The sequence below is a fragment of the Thalia democratica genome, chromosome 6, assembly GCF_965202585.1.
Source record: "Thalia democratica chromosome 6, ktThaDemo2.hap1.1, whole genome shotgun sequence".
NCBI classification, from domain to species: Eukaryota; Metazoa; Chordata; class Thaliacea; order Salpida; family Salpidae; genus Thalia; species Thalia democratica.
In genome coordinates this window covers 12,424,966-12,448,237 of record NC_139170.1, presented here as the reverse complement: position 1 = coordinate 12,448,237, position 23,272 = coordinate 12,424,966, and the positions used below count along the sequence as shown (strand labels likewise).

At 25.5% G+C, this 23,272-nt stretch overlaps 1 protein-coding gene across 2 annotated transcripts; it reads right to left on the bottom strand.

Annotated features, from left to right (window-relative positions):
• Positions 1 to 3,193: 3,193 nt before the first annotated feature.
• Positions 3,194 to 23,063, bottom strand: LOC145837958 (single-stranded DNA-binding protein 3-like). Of its 2 annotated transcripts, none has more exons than XM_082945460.1 (16): positions 22,965 to 23,063; positions 19,196 to 19,268; positions 18,858 to 18,919; positions 18,071 to 18,155; positions 17,160 to 17,255; positions 13,189 to 13,245; positions 12,278 to 12,332; positions 10,772 to 10,860; positions 10,222 to 10,283; positions 9,986 to 10,076; positions 9,675 to 9,720; positions 8,637 to 8,783; positions 7,737 to 7,846; positions 6,818 to 6,943; positions 5,913 to 6,074; positions 3,194 to 5,674 (listed from the first exon to the last, which is right to left on the bottom strand). In XM_082945460.1, the coding sequence occupies exons 1-16, from the start codon at positions 23,018 to 23,020 to the stop codon at positions 5,663 to 5,665; spliced, it is 1,329 nt and encodes a 442-aa protein (XP_082801586.1). In that variant the 5' UTR covers positions 23,021 to 23,063; the 3' UTR covers positions 3,194 to 5,662. The 2 variants fall into 2 exon arrangements, with proteins under 2 accessions (XP_082801586.1, XP_082801585.1); XM_082945459.1 differs by having other exon boundaries at positions 3,194 to 4,342.
• Positions 23,064 to 23,272: the final 209 nt, after the last annotated feature.

The window sequence follows — 23,272 nt, the reverse complement described above, 5'->3', positions numbered from 1 at the left end:
TATTTCTAACCAAATCACTTCTAACCCAATTAAACCCGATCATTTCTAACCCGATCATATCTAACCTGAAATTTGTTTAGCCGATCTATATTAATTTATAATTTTTTAAGATAAGGATTTGTTTTAAAAACAAATTAATCTCAACAAAATTGTTTTTTTTTTGAAGTTTAGTTTATTTTGTTTAAAATAAACCTAATGTTCAGATAGCTTTTGTTAAAATTTAATTGTTGATACTAATTGGTTCGTTTATTGTTTTGACAATAAGGTTTAAAATTGAATTATTAATTAAGTGTAGTTAGTTAGTTTTAAAAAGCATTAGGAAAAGTATTCTTTTGTATTCTAAAAACTAAATATTAAGTTTTGATAGTCGTCAATGTAAGAAATATAATGTGTATCGCAGCGGTTAAAGTCTATTCTGTACCTTTTTTTGAAATGATTCTATATGGTTAATATATATTTTTAAGTGTAGAAACCAGATTACTAATTTGCCACTAAATTCAGGGAGAATTTATATAAAATACAACTTTTTAAAAATATTAATATCAGCGCTTATGAAACTTTAAATGTTACAGTTAATAAAATTTTGTAATTGTAATAAAATGGTGGTTTCATTTAAAATTAATATAATTAAATTCTAAGTTCTTTAAACGAAAGTGTATACTGTTTAATAAAAAGCCAAAAGTAGAGGTAGAAGGTTATTTAAATATTCAGAACTTGTCATTTACTCGAACTTTAATCTTAATTCTTAAATCGACTGGTAAATTGTATATAAAGATTAACTGTAATTAATTTATAATTAGTTATAATAAACTTAACTATGAAAGTTTAGTGTTGAAAACTTATTATTACGCATTTTTTCTTTTTCTCTTGAAATAAAATTTATGTAGGGCAAAATAAATTTATATTTTTCATAAAAATTTAAAAGTTTTCAAAATTTAAAATTGCAAAAACACGATTATTCTCAGGATTAATAGTAGATATTTCTAAAATAATTTTCTTGATACCTTTTGAAAGTTATTGTTTTACAGGTTTTCAAAAACACAAAAACTTTAGATTATATAGCGATCATTAAATATGAAATGTAAATATAAATTAATAGATTAAACTACATAACTTAAAAACTTACAACAAAAAAAAAAAAAAATAGTTTGTATTGTAAAATCTATTATATAGGTTTAGATTTTCAATAAAGAAAAAACTCATAATATTTATAGAAATTTAGAGGTGCAAAAACCCACCAAAAATAAAGTCAATAGGCTGCAAGCTGGCTTTACTGTAATAAATAAAAAATAAATATGTTTTTTGTAATAATCGTCTGAAAAAATATTTGATTAAAAGAAACAAAGAACTTAATGGAGTTTTTATAAAGTTCTGCTCCTAATTATAATTAGTTTAACTATAATTAATTTATTATTTTATTTCAAAATATTTTATTTTTAATACTTATTTTGCTTTTACTTACGTTATTTCAACTGCTCATAATAAAGTAATTTAAAAAAAATGTTTGTCAATTAAATTACTATTTTAAGTCGCAATTAAAACATAGGCAAGATTTAATTACCCTCGAACTTAATATACAAATAAACTTGTCTGTTTAACTATTAATGTTAAACAATATCTTTGCTCTAAAACTAAGTAGGAGTTTATTAATGATGTGAAATCTAGACGGTCAATCGACATAACAACTTTTGCGGTTTAGTTATATGACATAACTGTTTTAAAAGCTAGTTTCTATTAAAAACCATGCTTTTCCACTTAATCTAACAAAAGTTTTTAACTTCTCCTAATAATTGTTTGAATTCCATTATCTTAATAGGCCTATGAAAGTTGCATAACAATTTGTATAAGTTATTAAGATGAAACTTAAAACTACCCTACTAAAAAGGTTAATACATCAGTAAGCAATAATAAAACATTTACGTCAGACTTTCAATGTAGTTTTTAAACCGTAATATAAAAGTTTTTGTATCTGAATATTACAATTGTAAGAGTTTACTTTTTAAAATTTGCTCATGTTAAAACTATTGTAGTCACGTTAATTACAATAAGATCCAACTAAAATATAATTATCACTGCTTATTTTAAAATCCTACAAAGAAGAGTTCAAAATACTTTAAAGTAAACAATTTAGTAAATTGTATTTGATTAACGAAAAACGTCTCTTAAAGTGTATTGAAAAAATAAAATAAAAAAACTAAAATTATGTGAAGATAAAAATTCAAAAAATGAGGTAATAAAAATATATTAAGATTATGTTAGGTTAATACTAAAATAAAAGTTTATACTATAAATATTTTTACGTAACACATTAAAATCATTATGTTTTAAAGTAACTAAAAGTTTATTTATTTTTTATTAACTTCATTAAGACTAGTTTGTTTTTGCATGAAATCCAGATTAAAGAAATAAAAACGTAATATAAGTAAAATGGGATAGAAATGATCGTGTATAATTGGGTTAGAATTGATTGGGTTAGAAATAATCTTGTAAGAAATGATCGGGTTAGAAGTGATCGGGTTAGAAGTGATCGGGTTAGAAATGATCGGGTTAGAAGTGATCGGGTTAGAAATGATCGGGTTAGAAGTGACCGGGTTAGAAGTGATCGGGTTAGAAATGATCGGGTTAGAAGTGATCGGGTTAGAAATGATCGGCTCCCATCATAACACATAAAATAATCATTAAACTTTAAACTACATTTACGTGTAATCTTTTGAACCGGCAGTCTTCACGGAGTGTTCACTGTACAGTAGTGAAAAATATTTATATTCACCAAAAGAAACTTGCTAGTTTTTATTTAAAATTTTAGTTTAAATACGCAACAAATAGTAACTGCAGTAGGGAGACCGATAATGTACACTTTTTAAAAGGTACTAAATTTGAAAAAAACTGGAATCATAACTTTCATATCAATATTAAGATACTTAATAATAGAACGAAATTAAAGGAACAAAACCATGATCTTAATAAGATTGTAAGTTAAATACGCGTTTCAAGCAAGGTTCGAACTTTTAAAAGGGTTCAAAGTGACTTCGGTACTGACTCTAATAATTCAGCTCATTTTTATAACTCTTATGATCTAAGTGTATTACATACACATTTAACATTTAATTTGCAACAAGAGTAAATTTGTATAGAAAAACAAGATTATAACAGACACATTTACTTGTTAAAATATTTATTATCAAAAACGTCACATTTTTTCTCTAATCGCACCACTAAAGTGCAAAAACAAAACTTATTCTTATTTCGCGTTTTTTTATAAAAATGTAACCGTTTAAGCTGTTAAGTAAATAATTATTTTTAGCAGCTGTTGTCAACTTGTAAGCAAGATAGTTATTTTTGCTGCATTTTTAGAATTAGTGGATTTTAAGCAAGATAAGAACAAAAAAAAAGCACCGAGACTTTCAACTATTTACTGTAAGATGTGTTGCAAAGGTAGAGTGGTAGTAAATAAATTCATTGAGCAAATTATTGTTTGATATTGTTATTAAAACATTAAAATAAAAAAGTGTTTTTCAAGTTTTAAAGACATTAAAATTTTCAAAGTTATTTTTGTTAACTGAGATCAAACTTCTTATTTTTTTTTTTGAAGAAAAGTTATACATCAAAATAAATACATTAACATTTTCGCAACCTTTTCAGTCGAACATAAATGTCTTCAAACTGCTTTCTAGGTTAAAATGTATCGTATATCAAATATATAATCTGCAGTCTATAAGTTAATTTGGACACAAAAAACAAAAACAATATACTCAATTGAACTCCAAACAAGTAAAACAAAATATATTAAACTTTTCTGACAAGTTAAAAGAATATCCTTAAAACTAATCTTGATTAAAATTCGTTAAACAATACAAAATTAAAACAGATAAAACAAGGAAATAATTAAATTGAAATTAAAACATTGTGCAAATCAAACAAAGATTACAAAAAGTATCGTGAAAGTATAACTTTATCAGTGGATAGTATTGAAAATTCAAACGTAACTAGCAAACTAAAAAACGAATATAATTTCATGATAAAAAAAATTTGATCAAAATTATTTTTTTGTATAAACGATAAGAAAATAAAAAAAGATAAAAAGTTGACAAAAACTAACAGGGAAATTAAACGGTTAAAATAACTCAAAAAGCTCCACAATTTACAATTGTTGTTACTCATTTCGCTTTTCTTCCCTCGACTCTCACCGGTCAAACTTGCTAACTTTTCGGCGCCAAAACTACTGGTGCGTGACGAAGTTGGGAGAGAACTCGTTGCTCGTTCCGCTCTGCTGACCGCCTGACGGGGTGCCGATCACCTTGGTAACGTCGTCGGGGTGCAGCTTGAGAAAATCCCCTTGATCCTGATGGTAGGGTGGGGTTGGGAGAATTGTTAGTTGCCAGTTTGTTAGTTTTTTTTTAGTACATTTCTAACAACAAGGCCGAAACAGCTAAAAGTGCTCAGAATGCGGACTTGTTTTTAGTTTGTAAAAAAAAATAAAACCATCACGGAAGGTTTGCGTGTGGAAAGAGAAATACAAATAGTTTTGTTTTTCTATAACCTAATTGTACGATTTGTTGATAAACTCTTACAACAAAACGCACTTTCAGAAAAAGACATACATAGGGAACCGAGGTTGTTAAGAACATTTCTGATAACTTTTTTATAAATTTACTTTAATCATGTTTTTATTTTTGCGAGTTGTTAAAAAATACAATCTTGAGAGTTATTCATAACACGAAATGTATTTTGAATTAATTTGCAAAACTGATGGCTAATTTTGCATTTGAAGAGAGCGTTGTCACCGCAAAACACTTTTAGGCGAACTTTATTGTTACTAAAAATTCAATCTGAATATTTATAATTAAAAAAAATTTGTACTGAGCTTTATAAAAGTTTTAATTCCGTTTTACAAATATTTTACTCTTAAAATAATTTTTGCTTTTTTATTTACATATGCTTAAGTTTCTTAAACTCAAATAAGCAAATTTAAATTGGCTCGTGAAATTATTCATGGGTATTTGCTTATATAAATTTTGAGATACTGAGCACGTTTAGCTGTATTATAAACACTGTCAAATAATATTAGTTACTTCTGATATAAACTATAAGCTTAATTTTGTTTAGTGCATCAGATATAGTACATTTGTTTAAGCTTTATCAAATTCATATATACTTAAGTATTTGACAGTATTTTATTGAAAAGTTATTTTAGAATGGAAATATTTTATAACAAATTAAAGTTGTTTATATATACAACTTAACAGTCGAAAAAAAAAAAACAATTAGTCGCATCATTTAAAAATTAACTAAAATAAAACTTGTCTAAGTGTTAGTACTATACTCAAAGTTCTATACTTTTAAAATCAATATATACATGCTTTTTTGTAAGTAAATATAAAGCTTAAAACCAAATAGAAGAATTGCAAATTCTAACTAAATCCCTATAAGAGTGTTTCTAAGCTCATACACACACACAATTATTAATAGAAGGCAAAGTTTATAAATTGAAAAAAAATATATTGGATTATTTTATATTAAGTACATACAAGTTTTGGATACTGCAAATTAATTATTGACAAACATATATACTTTAGCTACTTTAAAAAAACTTTAGTTCGATATTAATAGCTATTAGTTTATTTTATTAGTCGTGATTAATAGAAGCTAAGGGATGGGGTTTTCAATGTCGATGCTGAGAATAAAATAAAACTAATTAAAAAAATTTCTAAATATTTACTTTTCACACTATCTTGAATGAATTTTTACCTAGCAAAAAGAAATAATTTATGTATTAAAAAATCTTTTTTTATGCTAAAACCCTTGTTTTTTATGACATAAATATCGTTTGCAACACAAATCTAGTTAGAACAAGTTTAATTATTTAACAAATTTTATTAAACTATATTTTAAGTTTCATTTTTTAAACCAACCAAATTATCGGAATTGGGGAAATTTCCTCCCAGTTGCATCTGGTCGAAGTCGTCGTTAGGGGGCGGTTGTTGAGGAGTGTTGCCCTGCTGTGGTTGCTGGGCGCCCCCCACCGGTGTCCCTCCCATCTGTTGCGTGGCAACGCCGCCGTTTTGCGGGGAAGTCTGAAAAAAAAAATGTTTTAAACAAGGTATAAATCGTTCTTCACTTCTATATTTAGAAAACAGTTAGAACTTATAAGGCGAAAACTATAACAAAAAAGTTAATATAAACAAAAACATGACAACATTTAAATTTTTCACCAAACTTGAAACAAACAATTTAATAGTTAATGAAACAAATTCCTTTTATATAAAACAACACAAGAGATTTATTAAATATATTTTAAAGTGTAACAGTTAATGATATTACATTTTAAATCTTAAGTTAAAAGTCTAATGGCAGACGCTTAATTAATTTTCGAGTGGAAAACTTAAAAAGACTTCATTATGCAATAAAAAAATTCGTTTTGATGTCAATAATTATATTACATTTTATTGCTTAATTAAGTATATAAACGATGACATTTTATTAAATAATTAATTTTTCAATACTACAAGCCACATATTCACTTGAAAAACTATATAATTTTGTAATAGACGTACAAATAGTATTTATATTGAATTTTTATCTGTTTAATTTAAGAATATATAAAAATTTGAATTTCTTAACAAATTTAAGGAGTACTAATTCTAATAAATTTTTAAATTTGTTGTTCTGTTGCCAAAAAAAAACCTCCTTTTTTTGATGAAAACTTTAAAAATATTAATTTATAATACACAGTTTCAAGCATTTCTTTTCTGACACAGCAAAATTTAGCAACTTGGAACACATTTCAATACTTGATTGAAATAAAAAACAAAAATACTTTAGTCAGCCCCCCAACATCCATGAGATTGTCGCCTCCTGCCTGGTTGCCGTTGTTACCGTTCTGTTGGTTGGTTGCCATGCCTACTTGGTTGTCCATCATCTGATTGTTGTTACCCAAGGGAAACTGTCAATCAATTTGTTTTTAAAACATAAGTTGACCTTTGTCTAACACATGAATTGGTAACTCTTTATTTATAAAATACTGTTTCATATTTAATACAATGTTAAGTTGAGCTTTTCAATTTAGGCATCCGTAAAATTAGAATGCCATAATAACAACTCAACTCCAAATGAAGCTTAAAAAATTGTTTAAAACGTGTGACCAAGGGGTTAGCAGCTTCTAAATTTAACGATCTAAAATTATTTAAGAAACCTATTCAGAGCCGATTTTATAGATAAAAAAATTTGTGGGAAAATTTAGTTAAAATACAACACCCTAAAAGATTAAAAAACGTTTTTAACTCCTAGATTGTAACGAATTAAACAAAAAAAATATAGTCCGCATAATGTTTATTCTAAAAATATATACTGTACTGAAAGAAAAACATTATAGGTTATAAAATTCATCAAACAAAGAGCAATTTTATGTTTGTTTGTCAAAATCACAGTAAGATTTCTGAAGTATTTGAAAACTCTAGGAAAACAAAGAACTTTTACCATTTAACTGTTTTTTTTATAAAAAATGGAACTTCAGGAATTATATATATAAATGAATGTGATCAAAAAATGTAAATAAAAGAAGTTGAAAAAAAAAGCAAATTTAAATTAAAAAATTAACAAAACTAAGTTTAAAAATTTTTTAAATCAAAATTAAATTTAAAAATAATAATAATATAACAACAGTTATTAATATAAATTTAATAGTCTCAAAAACTATTTTATTATGACTCTTATCTGAAATATTAATATAAACAAACAGGGTTATTATTTTGCGGGTTGTTGCCAGGCATTTTCATCTGGTTGCTAGGCATTGACCCTCCACTACCCTGAGAAGTAGCAGACATGAAGTCCCCTGAAAGTTGGGCATCTGTTGCCAAGAAAACGGTTACTTACATAGAAACATTAATAAATTCATGCAGATCTTTTTGACTAGAAAGTTCCGTGCAAAATAATTTCATGCAAATTTTCAAAAACCAAAATTTTTCTGAAGGTAATTCGCAATCTGATTACTTACCAAAAAAGAACAAAAAAAACATTTATTCAGTTAATCACAATGAAGTTGATTTTTACAACTGATTATTTTTAAACACTGAAACAGCAAGTTTAAAATAACTACAAAAATTAAACATTGCATACAGGTGAAAGAAAAAACTAAGTTATATTTATTTACTTTTACCAGAGTTTTAATATTTTGTAGTCATAATTGCCAGTAGAATTATTTTCATTAGTTAGGTAAAATATAATAAATAAAGCTTTATTTATTTAATTTGATAAAGGTAAAAGGTTAAAAAAAAACAAATTTTACAAATACTTTTATCAATTTTAGGGTAAGCTGCTTTTAAAAACCGATAGTTAATTGAATTGACTTTCAGTTTACTTGGTAATCTATTTTACAAAAAAAAACAGAGTGGTTGTAATTTAAGTAAACTATGACTATGTTTGTTTTAGTTTTTTAAGTGATATCCCAACCATCGTCAAAAATTTTTTTAAATACCAATCTAAAATGAATAGTACATCCCATAATTTATATTTCTAATCATTCTGAATCTTTATTGAAATACACGTTTGCTATGGGTTGCTAAAAACATTTCCTTTTTACATTATCAAAAAGTCACATTAAATTTATAAACTGTTTATTTTTACACAATAACTTCCACCTGGTTGGCTTTTGTTGCCTCTCTGCTGCTCGTCCTGCTGCGAGTTGAACCTCTGCTGCTGCGCGTTGCTGCCAGCCCCCGTTGCTGGGGACGGTAGTTGGGGCTGCGGTCTCCCTGGCAACGAAGAAGCCTGGTTGCGCTGCACTCCTGCAAGTTGCGCGGTGCAAAAACACTTATAAAAAATTGGAACTTTTCAGCATAAAAAGTAAAAATTTCGATTGTAGGTAGAAGTCTATTGCATATCGACAGTTTTTTTAATGTTTCCAAATAAACAACTGGGTAAAATATTCTCTGCGCATAAGTCGTTTTTACAACTTAAAGCTGTAAAATTACATTTCACCTCACTTTAACTTTTAAGTAAATTTAGCTGAAAACTTAAATGAAAGTTGTTTAATTTTTTTCTTAAAAAAATTCTTTAAAACTCTTACTCAATAACTTTTTAATACTAAATGGTGCCTATTCACATTGAATAAAATGCATAAAACTTAAATTTTCTCGACGTAAAATAGTTTTATATTTACCTACCAAGACAAGTACATAAGTCTTTTAGATAAAAAACTGTATAAAAATTTATTTTTGTGTTTTTATCAAACATACAAAAATTTAATAAATTTGCGTTGAATCTCTAAACATTTATATTTACTTTTTTATCTATTAGGTTTTATGCAGTGAAAATACAACAATTTTGTGATTTGTGCAGTGATATAATTGGCATTTGTTGTGTGAATAACAAAAATGCTACATCAATTTACGACATGCTAAAAAAAAAATTTGAAACAAATTATTAAAAGTGTTAGCTGGAACTTAGACTTTTCAACACTTAAATTATTAAAAAACCAAGTGCAAACGAGCAAAAAAACTTATAAACAATTCAACTTTATCAAATAAAAAAAGTTTTAAAAAAGCTAAAAAAAATAAAACGGCATTCTGAAAAATAATAATAAATTTTTAACAAAAAACTACAAAAACTTAACTAAACTACTAACTTAAATACTATTTTACTTATTGATGTTTTCAATTTAATATATAAAAGTTTACCTGCCGGACTTCTCATAATTGGGGTGCCTGGCTGGCCTGCTGCGACCTGAAGTAAAATGTAATAAGTTAAAAGAAATTAATAAATAACTTATTATTTAATTTCACACACCATAAAAATTTATAATAGCTAAAAATAGTAAAAATCGATAAAATTATATAAAAATCTGCATTCAAATTCACGGAAAACAATAATTTTAGTAGTTTTTTTAATTACCAATTGCAATTCTTATTATCAGGTACTTATTGCTGCAACTATGAATTTTCAAAAAAAGGAAAATATCACTAGATATTTCAAGTAACAAAATACTCACCACATTAGGGGGACCCCCAGCGTTGTTCTGTGGTCCACCGGGGTTTGGACCGTTGCCTGGTGGCCACTGAGACCCCCTTGACCCCGGATGCCTAAATTATATTTTGGTTAAAGAAACAAGTTGTGTCTATAAACTAATTAACATTTATAAGCCATTGGTTATAAATATTAATTAAATTCTGACAACTATAAAAAAATCTAAACTAAATGGTGCAATATAAAAATTTAAAAACAAACATTGACATGGGCATGTGACCGGGGTGGCTCCCCGGAATTCTGTGATGCATTCCCCCGTAACCCTGAAAAATTATGTTGCTTGGTAACAGCAACTTGAATTCGCACAAAGTTTAAGACTGAAAATGTTGCGAAACAAAAGAAATGATAAACTTTACAAATATCACGAAAACACTTTATTGTTAATGTCAATACTTTCGTGAAAGAAAATTAAAGTTCAAAAACTAAAGATAAGGCGCTTTATCAGTTGGAAATAAATAATACAAACTATACTCGCGAGAACACAAACTTTTTAGCATTATTGCTTTTATCATACAGTAAGTTCACCATTTTTATTTTGATATTTACAACTTAAAAAATTTACCCAAACTTTAAACTAAATAGTGTAAAATAACTTGTCTAAATGCTAACTTAGCTATGAAAATTTACAACGTGTTAATGCTAACATTTACTGAAAACAGCAACAAATATACGATTACAAAAACAGTTTTCATATTAATTATGAAATTTAGGAATTTTAAATAACTGAAAATTTAAAATTAATAGAACGAACTTGTGGGTACTGATCAGGCGGACCTCCCCCGTTCCAATTCGGACCACCCGGATGCATCGATCTTCCGTGCATCATGCGTAATATGTGACCTTTGTGATGTCATAATAAATTTATAGTTGTAAAAAAATAATATCTATAACAACTACTTTATTTTTTTTTATCATAACACTTATTATTATATTAAATATACATACACTATGTTCCCTATATTTTTAGGCCTTTTAGCAAATAATTTAGTTCTTGCTATCAAAAAAAAATTTGAATTAGACAAAATAAAAACTACAACTTACTTTTTTAAATAGGGTGCACGACTATTCAAACTCGGACAATTCAAATTCTTAAAATAAAATTGAAACAGCCACAAATATAAAAATAATCCATATTTATGAAATATAAAAAATAAATATGTAGGTCATATTAATATCTACAAGCCATCTTTTTCTTTTTGCAAAACATTAAATATTTTTTGAGATATAGCTAAAATAAAGTAAAAAACATAGTTATTTTTAGTAATTTTAAAACATTTTGAAAAGTGTTTAAGATTTTGAAAAAAAGAAAAAGTGGCTTGTAGATATTAATAAGATCTACATATTTGTTTTTTGTTTTTTCAAACTTATATTATTTATTGAGATATAGTCGTTTAAATATTTTTTTAAGAATTTGAACTGTCGGAATTTGAGTTGTCCGAATTTGAATTGTCATGTAACCCAACTTTAAATAATATTTATACCGATGATATTTCAATTATTTTTAGTTTAATCTACTAAATATTAATTAGTTTTTAATTATTTTATTACAACAGAAAATATCACAAAATAACTTTTCTCGGATATAACAGAAACATTTTAAACTGAATTTAAAAGTTTAAAATAAATCTTACAGATTTTTCTCTATATTATGAGCTTGATATTCAATTTTTTTTAAGTTAGAATTGTTTAGTTTACTAATACATATAATATACTTGTAATATTTTTAGAAAGTCAAATTATAAATATTTAAAATGTTTTAGGTTGCCAAAGGCTTATGGAATTTTTTGTTAGGTTTATTGAACTTCTTTCAGGTTTTTTAAACAGCAAGTTTTTTAGTCAGTTTTTACTAAACAACTATATTTAAGGTAAAATGATTTAAAAAGAAGAAAAATATTGAAATGATTCTGTAAAACTATTTTCAATGTGCTTTATAGTAAATAAAACCGTAGTTAATAAAAAACTATTGGTTTATAGATTAATTTTGGCAGTTTATTTAAATTCAATTATTTTTGATGTAAAAATAATTTGAAATTTCAGGCTTTTTACTGGTTTTTGCTCAGAACTCTAGGTTTTTCCGTTTTTTTTTTAATTTCTCAAATTCTAGATTTTGTTTGCGTTAACTGTCTAATTCCAGGTTGTTTGACAACACTGAATATTTTTTAGAAAATTACCGTTAAAGTTTTACGAAAATTTGCGATTTTTTTTGATCAACTTTTTGTACTTTTTAATAACTTAATAAAAAGTCAACTTTACAAACTTTGTCTCGGGTGATCCATTCCTCCAGGCATACCCATTTGTGAGGGATGGTGTCCCTGTTATATCATTTTTACTTTAAAATTTAGTATTTTTATTAAAAAGGAAGAATTATACATTCTTATAGTAGTATCTATATAAATAATGTCCCTGTAACATAAATTACATTCTAAAAAATACTACATTATAACATTAGAAAAGTAATAATTTATATAAATAAGAAGCGCTATATAATCTGCATATTACTAATTTTATTAGAAAAACTAGACACCTTTTTCTAAACCTTCAAAATATTTTTTACTTTGTGTATTTTAAATTTATATTTAAAAAGTATTGAAAGCGAAGGCGACTGTTTGATATTACTTTTCTAATGTAATGTCTTAAACAAACTTACTATTATTATATTTAATCAATGAAAAATAAAAAAGAATAATCCATATATACTTTAAATTAAGTGTGTAGAATTAGGATATATCTTTTTTATATTATAAAATATAAATGTGTATTTAGTATCTCAATAGTCTAAATGGATTTCTATGAAATTTAAAACAATAATTTTAAAATAAAACTGAATTTGAAGTTAACAACTTACTACAATAATAACAACTGATTTAAGTTTTATGTATAAAAAACTTTAAAATATCAATGATTACGACAAATCGTCGCTAAATATCTTATTTAAGTAAATAATGAAAATCTTTATGCAAAAACTAAAATATTTATTTAAACAGGTTTGTCTTTTTTTATATAATAAATTAAAATCTATAGAGTCTATATCAAACAATCGTCAAAAATTTTAAAAAACTTCAACGCTTATTTAACAAATACCATTTTTAAATATTAGTCTGACTTAAACACCCATGTTATAAACGAAATGTTAGTAACTAATATGAAACATCAACTGAAGTAACTAACGGGAGGCATTCCGGGCCTCGGACCTCCATGAGGGTATCTTGGTCCTCCGACGAATGTCTGAATATTAAAATTTGGATTTAACAAAAATATAACCATCTATAAAGAAGATTTCAACCTGTCAAATGATGTTTTACATTTTTAAACTTATAATTCTGTGGCATGTTTCAATAGCAAATTAGTTGAAAGCTTCACTAATAAAATAAACCAGCTTTTGTTATAGTTTGAACAACAAACTTGAACTCATTAAGCCAGAAATAGTTTTTATACAATTTATAATTTTGAATTATTTTTTATGTTTAATTACTAACAATTTTGGTCTTTTATGAAATATTTTTTGTGCTAATTTAAAACAAAGAAAAAAAAAGTTTTTTATAGCTACAAAAATGCATTTAATTATAAAAAAAAGTATGACCAAATAATAAATTGAAACCTTTAAAACGTACTAGGATATAAATTATCTTGAATAAATAGAGAAAAAGTTTTGTTGTAACTTAATAAGAAAGATCATATATCTAAAAACTTTGTTTGATGTAATTACATACCTTAAAAATAATTTAAAAGCTGTTAGCATAAGATTCTTCATTCTTCACTATTTTGTATTTATTTTGAATGTTTTTTTTATTATTTTATAACTTAAATACCTAAAAAGCATATGTTATAGCTAGCACAATTGACATAAAAAAATTATTTAAAAAATAATAAAATAATCACTTGTTGAGTTGGTAAAACAACTCATTTGATTTTAAGTATAAAATTTTTTAGAATTTTCTAATAAATTAAAACTTTAAATGTATAAAAACACTTATATATATTCGATGTTATACATTGAAGAACAGTTTATTCTACAAATTTTGTTTGACATCTAGTAATCTTGATACTAAACCACAAAAGAACAAAACTTTTATTGTAGCTCAATAAGGGAGTTTAAATTCTAAAAACTTTTTCTAAATTTATTCAACACTTAAGCAAAGATAAAATACTCCAGCAACCTAGATTTTGAAAATAAAGAGGCTTCCTTGTAATAATAATTTGTATATTTAAAAATTTATTTAAAAAGGTAAAACCATAACTTATTTTGTTTACTTAATGCTCATTTAACTTTTTACTAGAACTAAAACTTAATTACTTTATAATGAAATAGCAACTTTAGCAAACAAGATAAAAATGGATTTTTTTTATTAAAACAAACAAATTAACACAGACAAAGAAATTAAACCAGACAGAGAGAGCAAAGCTAAATGAGCTTTCAAAATTTAATTAATTCCTAAGAGTTTAAGAGACAATTAAATCGCAAAATTAGGTTCATGTTACAAAGAAAAAAAAAACAGAAAAAGCAACTTTGCATGATGCAAACACAAAGAGAGAAAAAAACGTGAAAACAAACAAATATCCTTCGGCAAAGCGATAGGCAAAAAGAAGCAATAAACTTCGCAGTGTTTCAAACAAAACTACACGGTGAGTCAAACGCACAGCGGGCCGCTGCCTCTCGGCCAATCGAAACGCGGCATCCGAACCGCCACGCTGCAGCGCGGTGGCGCCGAAGAGACGGTTTTGTGTATTGTGACGTCACACAGAGATCCTATCGTAGTACTGCGCGCAGGTGAGCGCGGCGGAAGTTTGAAAAGTTATTTTTTATTTGTTCTTCGAAACTTTGTTTTCTTTGAATGATTTTTTTCTTTGAACTTCTTTGTTTTTGTTTTTTAAAAATAAATACACAGTGTAAACTTTTTAAACTAAAAGAACTATTTTTAAATTTTGTTGATGATTTTAATATTAAGTGAAAATATATGTGTTTACATTTTACTTGTGATTTTTTAATGGTCATTAAACTCAAACACAAAATATCACTTATTACTATTTTCACTTCTACTCCATAGTAGAATCAATATATTATTATGAAATAAATCTTCTTTTTTTGAACTGGCTACTTTTGTGCTTGTGGTTTTATGTAAAACAAAATACTTTTTTCCATTATTATTTTTTCTGCGTTCACTTTTTAATCTTATTATCTACGTATCTTTTCCTGCTTTAGTTACAAATACTGTTTTTGCTTCCTGTAAATTTGTAAGCCTTATTTTCTGTACACTTATTTGTTGTGTTGGTGTTAGGCTTAGATGAATATTACTTGTACTTTTATATTTACACATTTTTATATTTTTTAAGTCTTTAGGTATTTACTTTTTTCTTCCTTTTAAACATATAACAATTACTTTCATTAAAATACATGTAAATTATCATGTGGAGATTTTGTTTGTAAATTGGATAACATAAAAAATAAGATAGGTTTTGCAATACTTATTAGTAAGTTTTAAATTTGTCTAATTTTTAAAGTATTTTTTTGCAGTTGGTTTTCAAATAATAGTTTAGCTTATATAACTTATATGAACTTAGTTAAACTTGTGCTTTTATACAACAATTCTTTAAATTGTAAACTTATATAAAAATAAATGTTATGATTATAAAAGTTAATTGATACAAACTTACATCAACCTTTTATAATTAAAAACACTTCATAATCATCTTTGTCATTTATTAAATATACTATCAAAGATATCAGAAGAAAACACTGGAAAATCGCTTTAAACAATTAGTGCATAGATTTAAAAAATATTAAAAAGTTCTGCATTTTATGGTAAAATAGAAATAAAATTCAAGAAAAAATATTACTAAGCGTTTTTTAAACTTAATTATTTAAATTTCTCGAAATATTTAAGTCATCTTGAATGAGAAGGAAATTCAGTATAACGCCTGAAGTAATATGAAATTTCAGTGAAAACTTTTGCAACAATTTTTTACATAAAATTAACAAAAGTATACACAAATAAATTGTTAGAATGCTATTTTTAAAAACAATTATATTCTCACGCTGCACATAGCTGTCAATAAAAACTTTAATATATCGAGAATTCAATATCCTGCGCACTTGTGAGAATAAAAAACATAGTTTACATTTATTAAAAAGTGAAACTCAAGTTAATACTTATGAATATTATAAACTAGTTTTTCCTAGAGTTTGCAGCTGTGCTCGGAAAATGTGTTTAAAAGTCAAATGGGTTTGTAGTTAGTAACTTGTTTAAAATGTATTTTCTCATAAGTATTAATAAGTATGGGCATATCTCAATACACAGTGAATACAACTAAGTCAAAATTACAGTATTATTTGTAAAAATAAATGGGTAGGAGACAAATAGGTCTTTGCACAAAGGGTCACTTATGCATGAAGTCACTTTTACACGGCGTCAATTTTCACGTGGGTCGCTTTTGTATAGGTTTAAAATTCTTTTTAACTTTTTTTTCTAATTTTACCATCACTGTTACCCCTAACCCTTGCCTTGGGTCGATAACTTTTTTCTTTTTGTTTTTATATTAATTTATTTATATATATTTTTTTTCTTTTTAATAATAAATAACTTAAATTGAAAAAAAAGTGTTTTTTTACTATCACAGTTACCCCTAGCCCTTACCCTCGGTTGGAATTTTTATTTTTTTTAGTTATTTTATTAACTAATCTTTTAGTTTATTTTATATTTTTTCAAGGTTTTTTTCTTAATTTTTTTTTTCGTGAAAAATGACCCTTCGTGCAAAAGTGAACTCTCGTGCTAAAAATTCTTTTCGCAAAGGTGTTTTCGTGCAAAAATGTCCCTTCGTGCATATTTGACCATTCCTGTAAAAGTGTTTTCGTACATATTTGACCCGTTCCATGCTGTATAATCTGGTTTGCAAAAATGATTTCATTCAGTTAAATTATGTGCACACAACCATGAGTTAAAACTGATTGAAATTTCTAAGCTAGAAAATATTTCAAACAATGCTTTAGACTGAATCATTTTTAAGATAAAAACAAATTAATTTCAAACAAAAGAAAATTGCAAAAAAATGATTCCAGGATCAATTTTCGTGTAAGAAGAAAAAACTTAAGGCCATTACAATAAAACATAATAAAGCAAAATTAAAACTGCATAGCAACCAACCTGGAAATACGGGTTACCAGGCGGACCTCCACCGCACATGACGTCACCAGCCATCCCCCCTCCTGACGTCATAGGAGATGGGTTTGTTTGAGCGCTCTGAAAATTGAACGTGTTATATGTAAATGAACCATTTTGCGCACTTTCATAATAGTAAATTGTCCAAGAAAGCAAAAATTTTACAATGTGACAAACATTCATGCTTTTATAGTTCTCTGTACATTGTAATAAAAAATCATATCAAAAGTATATGCACAATACACATAAATCATTGAGATAGTCAAGAAGAGTAGAGAAATTTCAAACGTTGTATCAAAATAAGTGCCACTCAAATATTAGATTAAAAAAGTTTTTTTGAATATGCAAAAAATCTACATCACAATAAAACGAATATTTTTGTTTTTATTGCTGTCTATGTTTAGTAAAAAAACAAAAATTGTAAAACATCATCTAATTATTAAAAACCAAATTAATAAATAAAATATTCAATGTGTTCAAAATTTTGTAATCAGTGAATAATTTTTTTTTTAAATTTCATATTGAAAAATTTTGTGTCTTTTAAAAAAACTTCGTTTCTATTTAAAACCATTTTTTTTGGTTGCATAATTATAGTACGTTATATTTTATGATATTTTTTCTTTACCAAAACAGTAGGTCAAAAAATATATCATACCAAAAGCTAATAACATATTCAGTTTTTTATTTTTGTATAGTCATTTATTTATTATTTTAAAAATTTCAGTATTTCGTTTAGTATTAAAAGGGATTTAGTATGAACATAAAATATTTATTTTTATTTTCCCTCTATTTTTTATATCATAATAACAAACTTAAGATATTTAATAGTAATAATAACTATATTGATTATAATAAAAAAAGTTAAATATATAAAAAATCAATTACACAAAACAAACATAATCATGAAAAGCTTTTGCTTCAGGACTGTGTTCCATGGTGTCTCTTTTTTCTGGTGATGCACAATATAAGTCCCAAAACACACTAAAAAATTTGTATTCTTATAAAAACATCAAAAAGCTTACAGTATAAAACAGTTAAACTATTTTTTAGGGCATAGTGGGTAAAATTTTGTTATACAAAAACTAACATTGGTTCTTATTTTAAAGCTAAGAGTATGTACCAAAAGATACTTCATATAGTGCAAAAAAAAATCAATTAACTTTTGAGATATAACCAGATTTTGAAAAAATATCCAATACAACCCTATAGAATCAAAAATTTTCAAGACTTTCCTAGAGTTTTAAGAAAATCTTTAAAAACTTATATTCTCTTTAATTTTTTAAGCAATCGATTTAATTATAAATTTAAGGAACTGCTTTTTTTCAATGTTAAAAACAACTTATAGAAAGCGAATTAAAAAAAATGAACAAAAAAAAACATTTCTATAAAATAAGATCTCTTATAAAATCTGTTTCCAACAAGCTGTTCAAAATTCATTTAAGATTACTCTGAGAAAGTTTGAAAACAGTTGCTCAAAACTGAAGAAGGAGAACGATTTTTAGTAAATAGTAAATTTTTCCCTTTTTTAGTTTGCACCTCCCATAAAGAACCTGTATAATTTTTTAACTTGTAGAGTGCTTATATCTCAAAAATTAATTCAAGTTAAAAAAACGCTAAAAAGTAACCGGTAGCTTAACTAATAACGTAAAGAAAATACTAATTTTCAAAATAAAAACTACTTACCACCACCATCCATGCAAAAATCCAGGGGAATCTCCAAGAGAAATGTTTTTTTCCCATCCAATCTAAAAAGCAATTTGGATAAATTAATTTTTTAAAGTTTGAATTTGCTTGTTGTAAGCAAATTTTACCTATTTCTTACTTACGTTTTATAAGTATTTCTATTTATGTATAAAGCTATTAAAAATATTAAATCAGAACATCTTCATAAAATAAGCTAATCAAATTTAGATGAATAAACTAAAAAAAAGTCTGACTATTTAGAAAATATACCAAAGAATTACTAAAATTAGGATTATAAAATAAAGTACAAATAATAAGATAAATAAGATATTATGTACCTCTTGAAGGAAACATTTTGCAGCTTCTCTAGCACCACAGTGTTGAAGATATTCATAAACATACATCGCTAGTCTGATGAAAAATATAAGTAAAATACATGAATTGAGTAGTAACAAATAAAACAACTTCATAGTTTAAAGTTAATTCAATTTGTAAAATAAAACAGTTTTAAAATTTAAGCTTATTTTAAAAGTTAAAATAAATCAAAAGAGCACAATTACAGACAATCTGTTTATTTACAGAAAAAAAAGAGACAATTTTTGATGCACAAATTGATACTTCAGAATAAAAATATTTTGTTATTAGAAATTAAGTTTGGACTGAAGTGTTTTTTACAATTAATCATAAAAATATTTACATTTGAAAATTAAGCTACAGGGTCCATCATTGTATGAACAAAGTTAACAAAAGCCTTTATTTTGACAACAACTTAAATTTAAACATTCAAAACTCTGCTAATTCTAAAATATTTTGGATTATTTCTCTTATAAAATATTATTTAAGTTTTTTTAACCAATTTATCTTAATGATTAGATATACAGAAGAAATTCTTTAACTTAACCAAATTATTGAGATATGGTTAAAAAAAAGTTTTTAAACTTACTGAAATAAAAGTACCACAAAATTACCTTGAAATAAAATTATATAGTTTTTATAGTAAACATAAACTTTTGTTTTAAATATTTTTTTTTGAAATTCTAAATGAATATTATCTTATCAACTAGATCTTAGGGCTGAGTTCGGCAGCCATCTGCAACTCCTGGGCCAATTTTTCACAAAAAAAATGCTTGCGGGCCTCACTATTTACAAAAGAAAAGTTTTTGAGGGCTCCAAATATTTAAAAATAATCATAGTATTTAGTAGAAAAATATAATTCTAAACCAAAATATTAAAAAATAAGCAGTTAAATAGCACACGTTAAGAGTAAGTATTAAGGGCATAGGGGGGTCCACCTTGATTTTTACAAGTTGATTGTATTTTATAGAGTTTTATCTGAGCTATCAGACATTTTTAACCGCTTGAAAAAGTTCAAAGTATTTTTTGAGAAATGAGCGACCAAAGTCAGTGACCTCAATAGATTCCTAATGGAACGCACAAACTAAAATTGCAAAAAAAAAAAGACCATTTTACTAAAATCTATCTCCTCCTTCATTTTTTGAGCAATCTTCTTTAAACTTTTACAGAAAGTTTGTTATTAAATCTAAAAAATATTGAATGCAGGAATTTTTTAATTTTGAAAAATAAAATTTTTATTAAAAAAAACCACTTATATTTTCTATCTATTTTTTTTTATATATTCCAACATTCAAAGTCTTTTAAACTATAAAAGGAACGTTTCCTGAAAGTTTGAGGTCTCTAGCTCAAAAATGAAGGAGAAGACAGGTGTTTAGTGTTTTTTTTTAATTTCCAAAAAAAAAGACCTCAAAAAAGTTAGGGTCCTAAAGTTTGTATTGGAAACTTTTTATAAAAATTACAACATATTTTTAACTATTTAAAAATTGGCTTGTAGTTTGTACTTGAGGCTTTCGTATAAGATCCAATGTTATTTTTAGTTAAAAAAAAATGTCCCACTCCCCTATGCCCTAATTTCAAGTTTTTATAGCAAAACTTTCTTTATAATGCTTTTTAAAAGTGTGTTTTAAGCTGAAGAGTACCTTGCGGGCTGCAGATTTTGGTTTTGAAGGTCGCTTTTGGCCCGCAGGTCACAGTTTGCCAACCCCTCTCTGCCTTAGGGCATAAACTTTTTTAAATTAAAACTACTTTTTGTGATGTGACCCCTTAAATTATCTATAATAGTTTGAAATCTCATGTAATTCTTTATTTGATAGCTTAAAGTATAACTTAAAAAAAAATTACAAAAAATATCTATTTATATGTTGATATAATCTGTACGCAGAAAGTTTTCAATACAAACTTATAGAGTCTTGAAACATCTACTAAAAAGTTATACAAATTTTCAGGAAATGTTCTTTGCAATATTACAAACAACTTGTACCAAACAAACTTTTATTTATGTTTTAACCCAACATTTTAAATAAACTTTTTTATTTGTATATAAAAATAATTTCAGTAAGAATTTCAATAATCCATTTTCTAAAAGTTCTTCAAAATTTATAAAAGATTAAGTTGACAAAATTTAAAATTATTGCTCAAAAACTGTAGGAGAATATAAACTTCCAGTAAACAGTCTTATTTTGACTTTTTAAAGTGCTCCTTTCATAAAGAACTTATTTAGTTTCCTAACTTTGATTGCTTATACATCAAAACTTACTTTGAATTTTTAAAACAGTAAAAAGTAATTGGTTGCTTAGTTGTAAAATCTTAAAATATCATTATTTAAAAAATAAAATGATTCAGCACACCCTCATGGCTTTGCCCTCTTAATAGTAAAATCAAATTTTTGTTACAAGCTAGATAATCATATAAAGTCAACGACCTCAACCTTAACAAGTTGACTTTATGTTAGCTAACAGACACTGTATACAGTACATTGTCAAGGTTACTTATAATTTAAGAAAAATACTTTACTCCTTGTAAATAAATACTCCCATAGGGAACCTATTGTAATCTCCAACTTCAACCAGCTATATCTCAAAAATTGTTTTGAGTTTTTAAAATTTGTAAAAAGCAACTTGTAGCTTAGTTAAATTTAATAAAATAAGACTAGATTTACCCCTGCCCTGAGTCATCCGGAGTTTTTTAAAAAAGTCAAAATATCCTGAATTACCCTGACTCTACCTGAGATATTCTAGAATCTCAAAACATTCTGAGTTTCCCTGAGTTTGTGGCAACTCTGAAGTCATTAAAAATGTTTAAAGGGCCACTACTGAAACACTAATATACATTTTAAAAACAAATTTCTATGTAGATCTAACTAATACCTACAAACCTTACTTTTTGCAAGATTATATATATTGAGATATGATTAAAATAAGTTTCAAAGTATAATAGTTTTAGTATTTTTTTAAGTTAACTTTTATTATTTTTTATTTGATCATTTTTTACTATCATACTATTAATAATTAGATCTACAACCCCTTTTTCTTTTTTTTTTAAACTGCATATTAATTTTTGAAATAAAGCCTGTTAAACATTTTAAAGTTTTAATTATTGAATTTTCCAAATTGGAATTTTTATGTTACCAACGCAACAGACTTTTTGCATATTCCATAAGGTATTTAATGAGCTCATAAACTTTGATGTCTTACTTTAACAAGTTACTTAGAATTTTTTTAAGTGGTAAAAATGACTGATTGTTAAGATAAAAATCAACAGAATTATATTAATCTAAAAAAAGGTGGACCATCTATGTTTGTAATCAATATAAAATAAAAGTACAAAAACTTCAAGCAACAAAAATTAGTTATTTATGGAGCAACAAGGCTGAATTTTTTGCACGATAATTTAAAAACAAATCAAAATTAAAATATAAACATTTATCAAAGTTTTAAAGTAATAAAAACAATAATTACTCAATCTCATTTATAATATTTTTTAAATTAAACCTGACTTATTATTAAGTTTTAAGTATCTTAAGCTAGCTTTTGGAAGAGGCAACTTTAAAATATTAAGAAAAAAAACAAATAAACTATTAATTTCAAATTTTTTTATTTATGTTTAGTAATCATCATAATCAAGATACCTAAAACTTTAATGGTGTATAAGCAAAATTTTAAACTAATAATATATAAAAATTTTTAAATTTTAAATGGTTCTTTTACAATTGGTTTGGAATACTGTAAATAAAAAATAATCAAAGAAACTTACTTTTCACGAGCTTGTATGTCAGAAGGTACACTGCCAGTTTTTGCTTTGGCATACATCTTATAACTTTGTTTTTCTTAATATAAATAATAACAAAACTCTAAAAAATATTTTACTTTTTATATTTAATTAACTATAATATTTTGTTTATAAATTCAACTGACTTATTTCGTCTTGCAAATATTGATTAAATTAGAAAGTTTTTTTTTCAAAATTATAGATAAAAACATAGCCTTTTAAATATTATCTCACATAAAATTTAAATAAATTAAATTTAATAGTGAAACAAAATACAATTTATAAAAACAAAG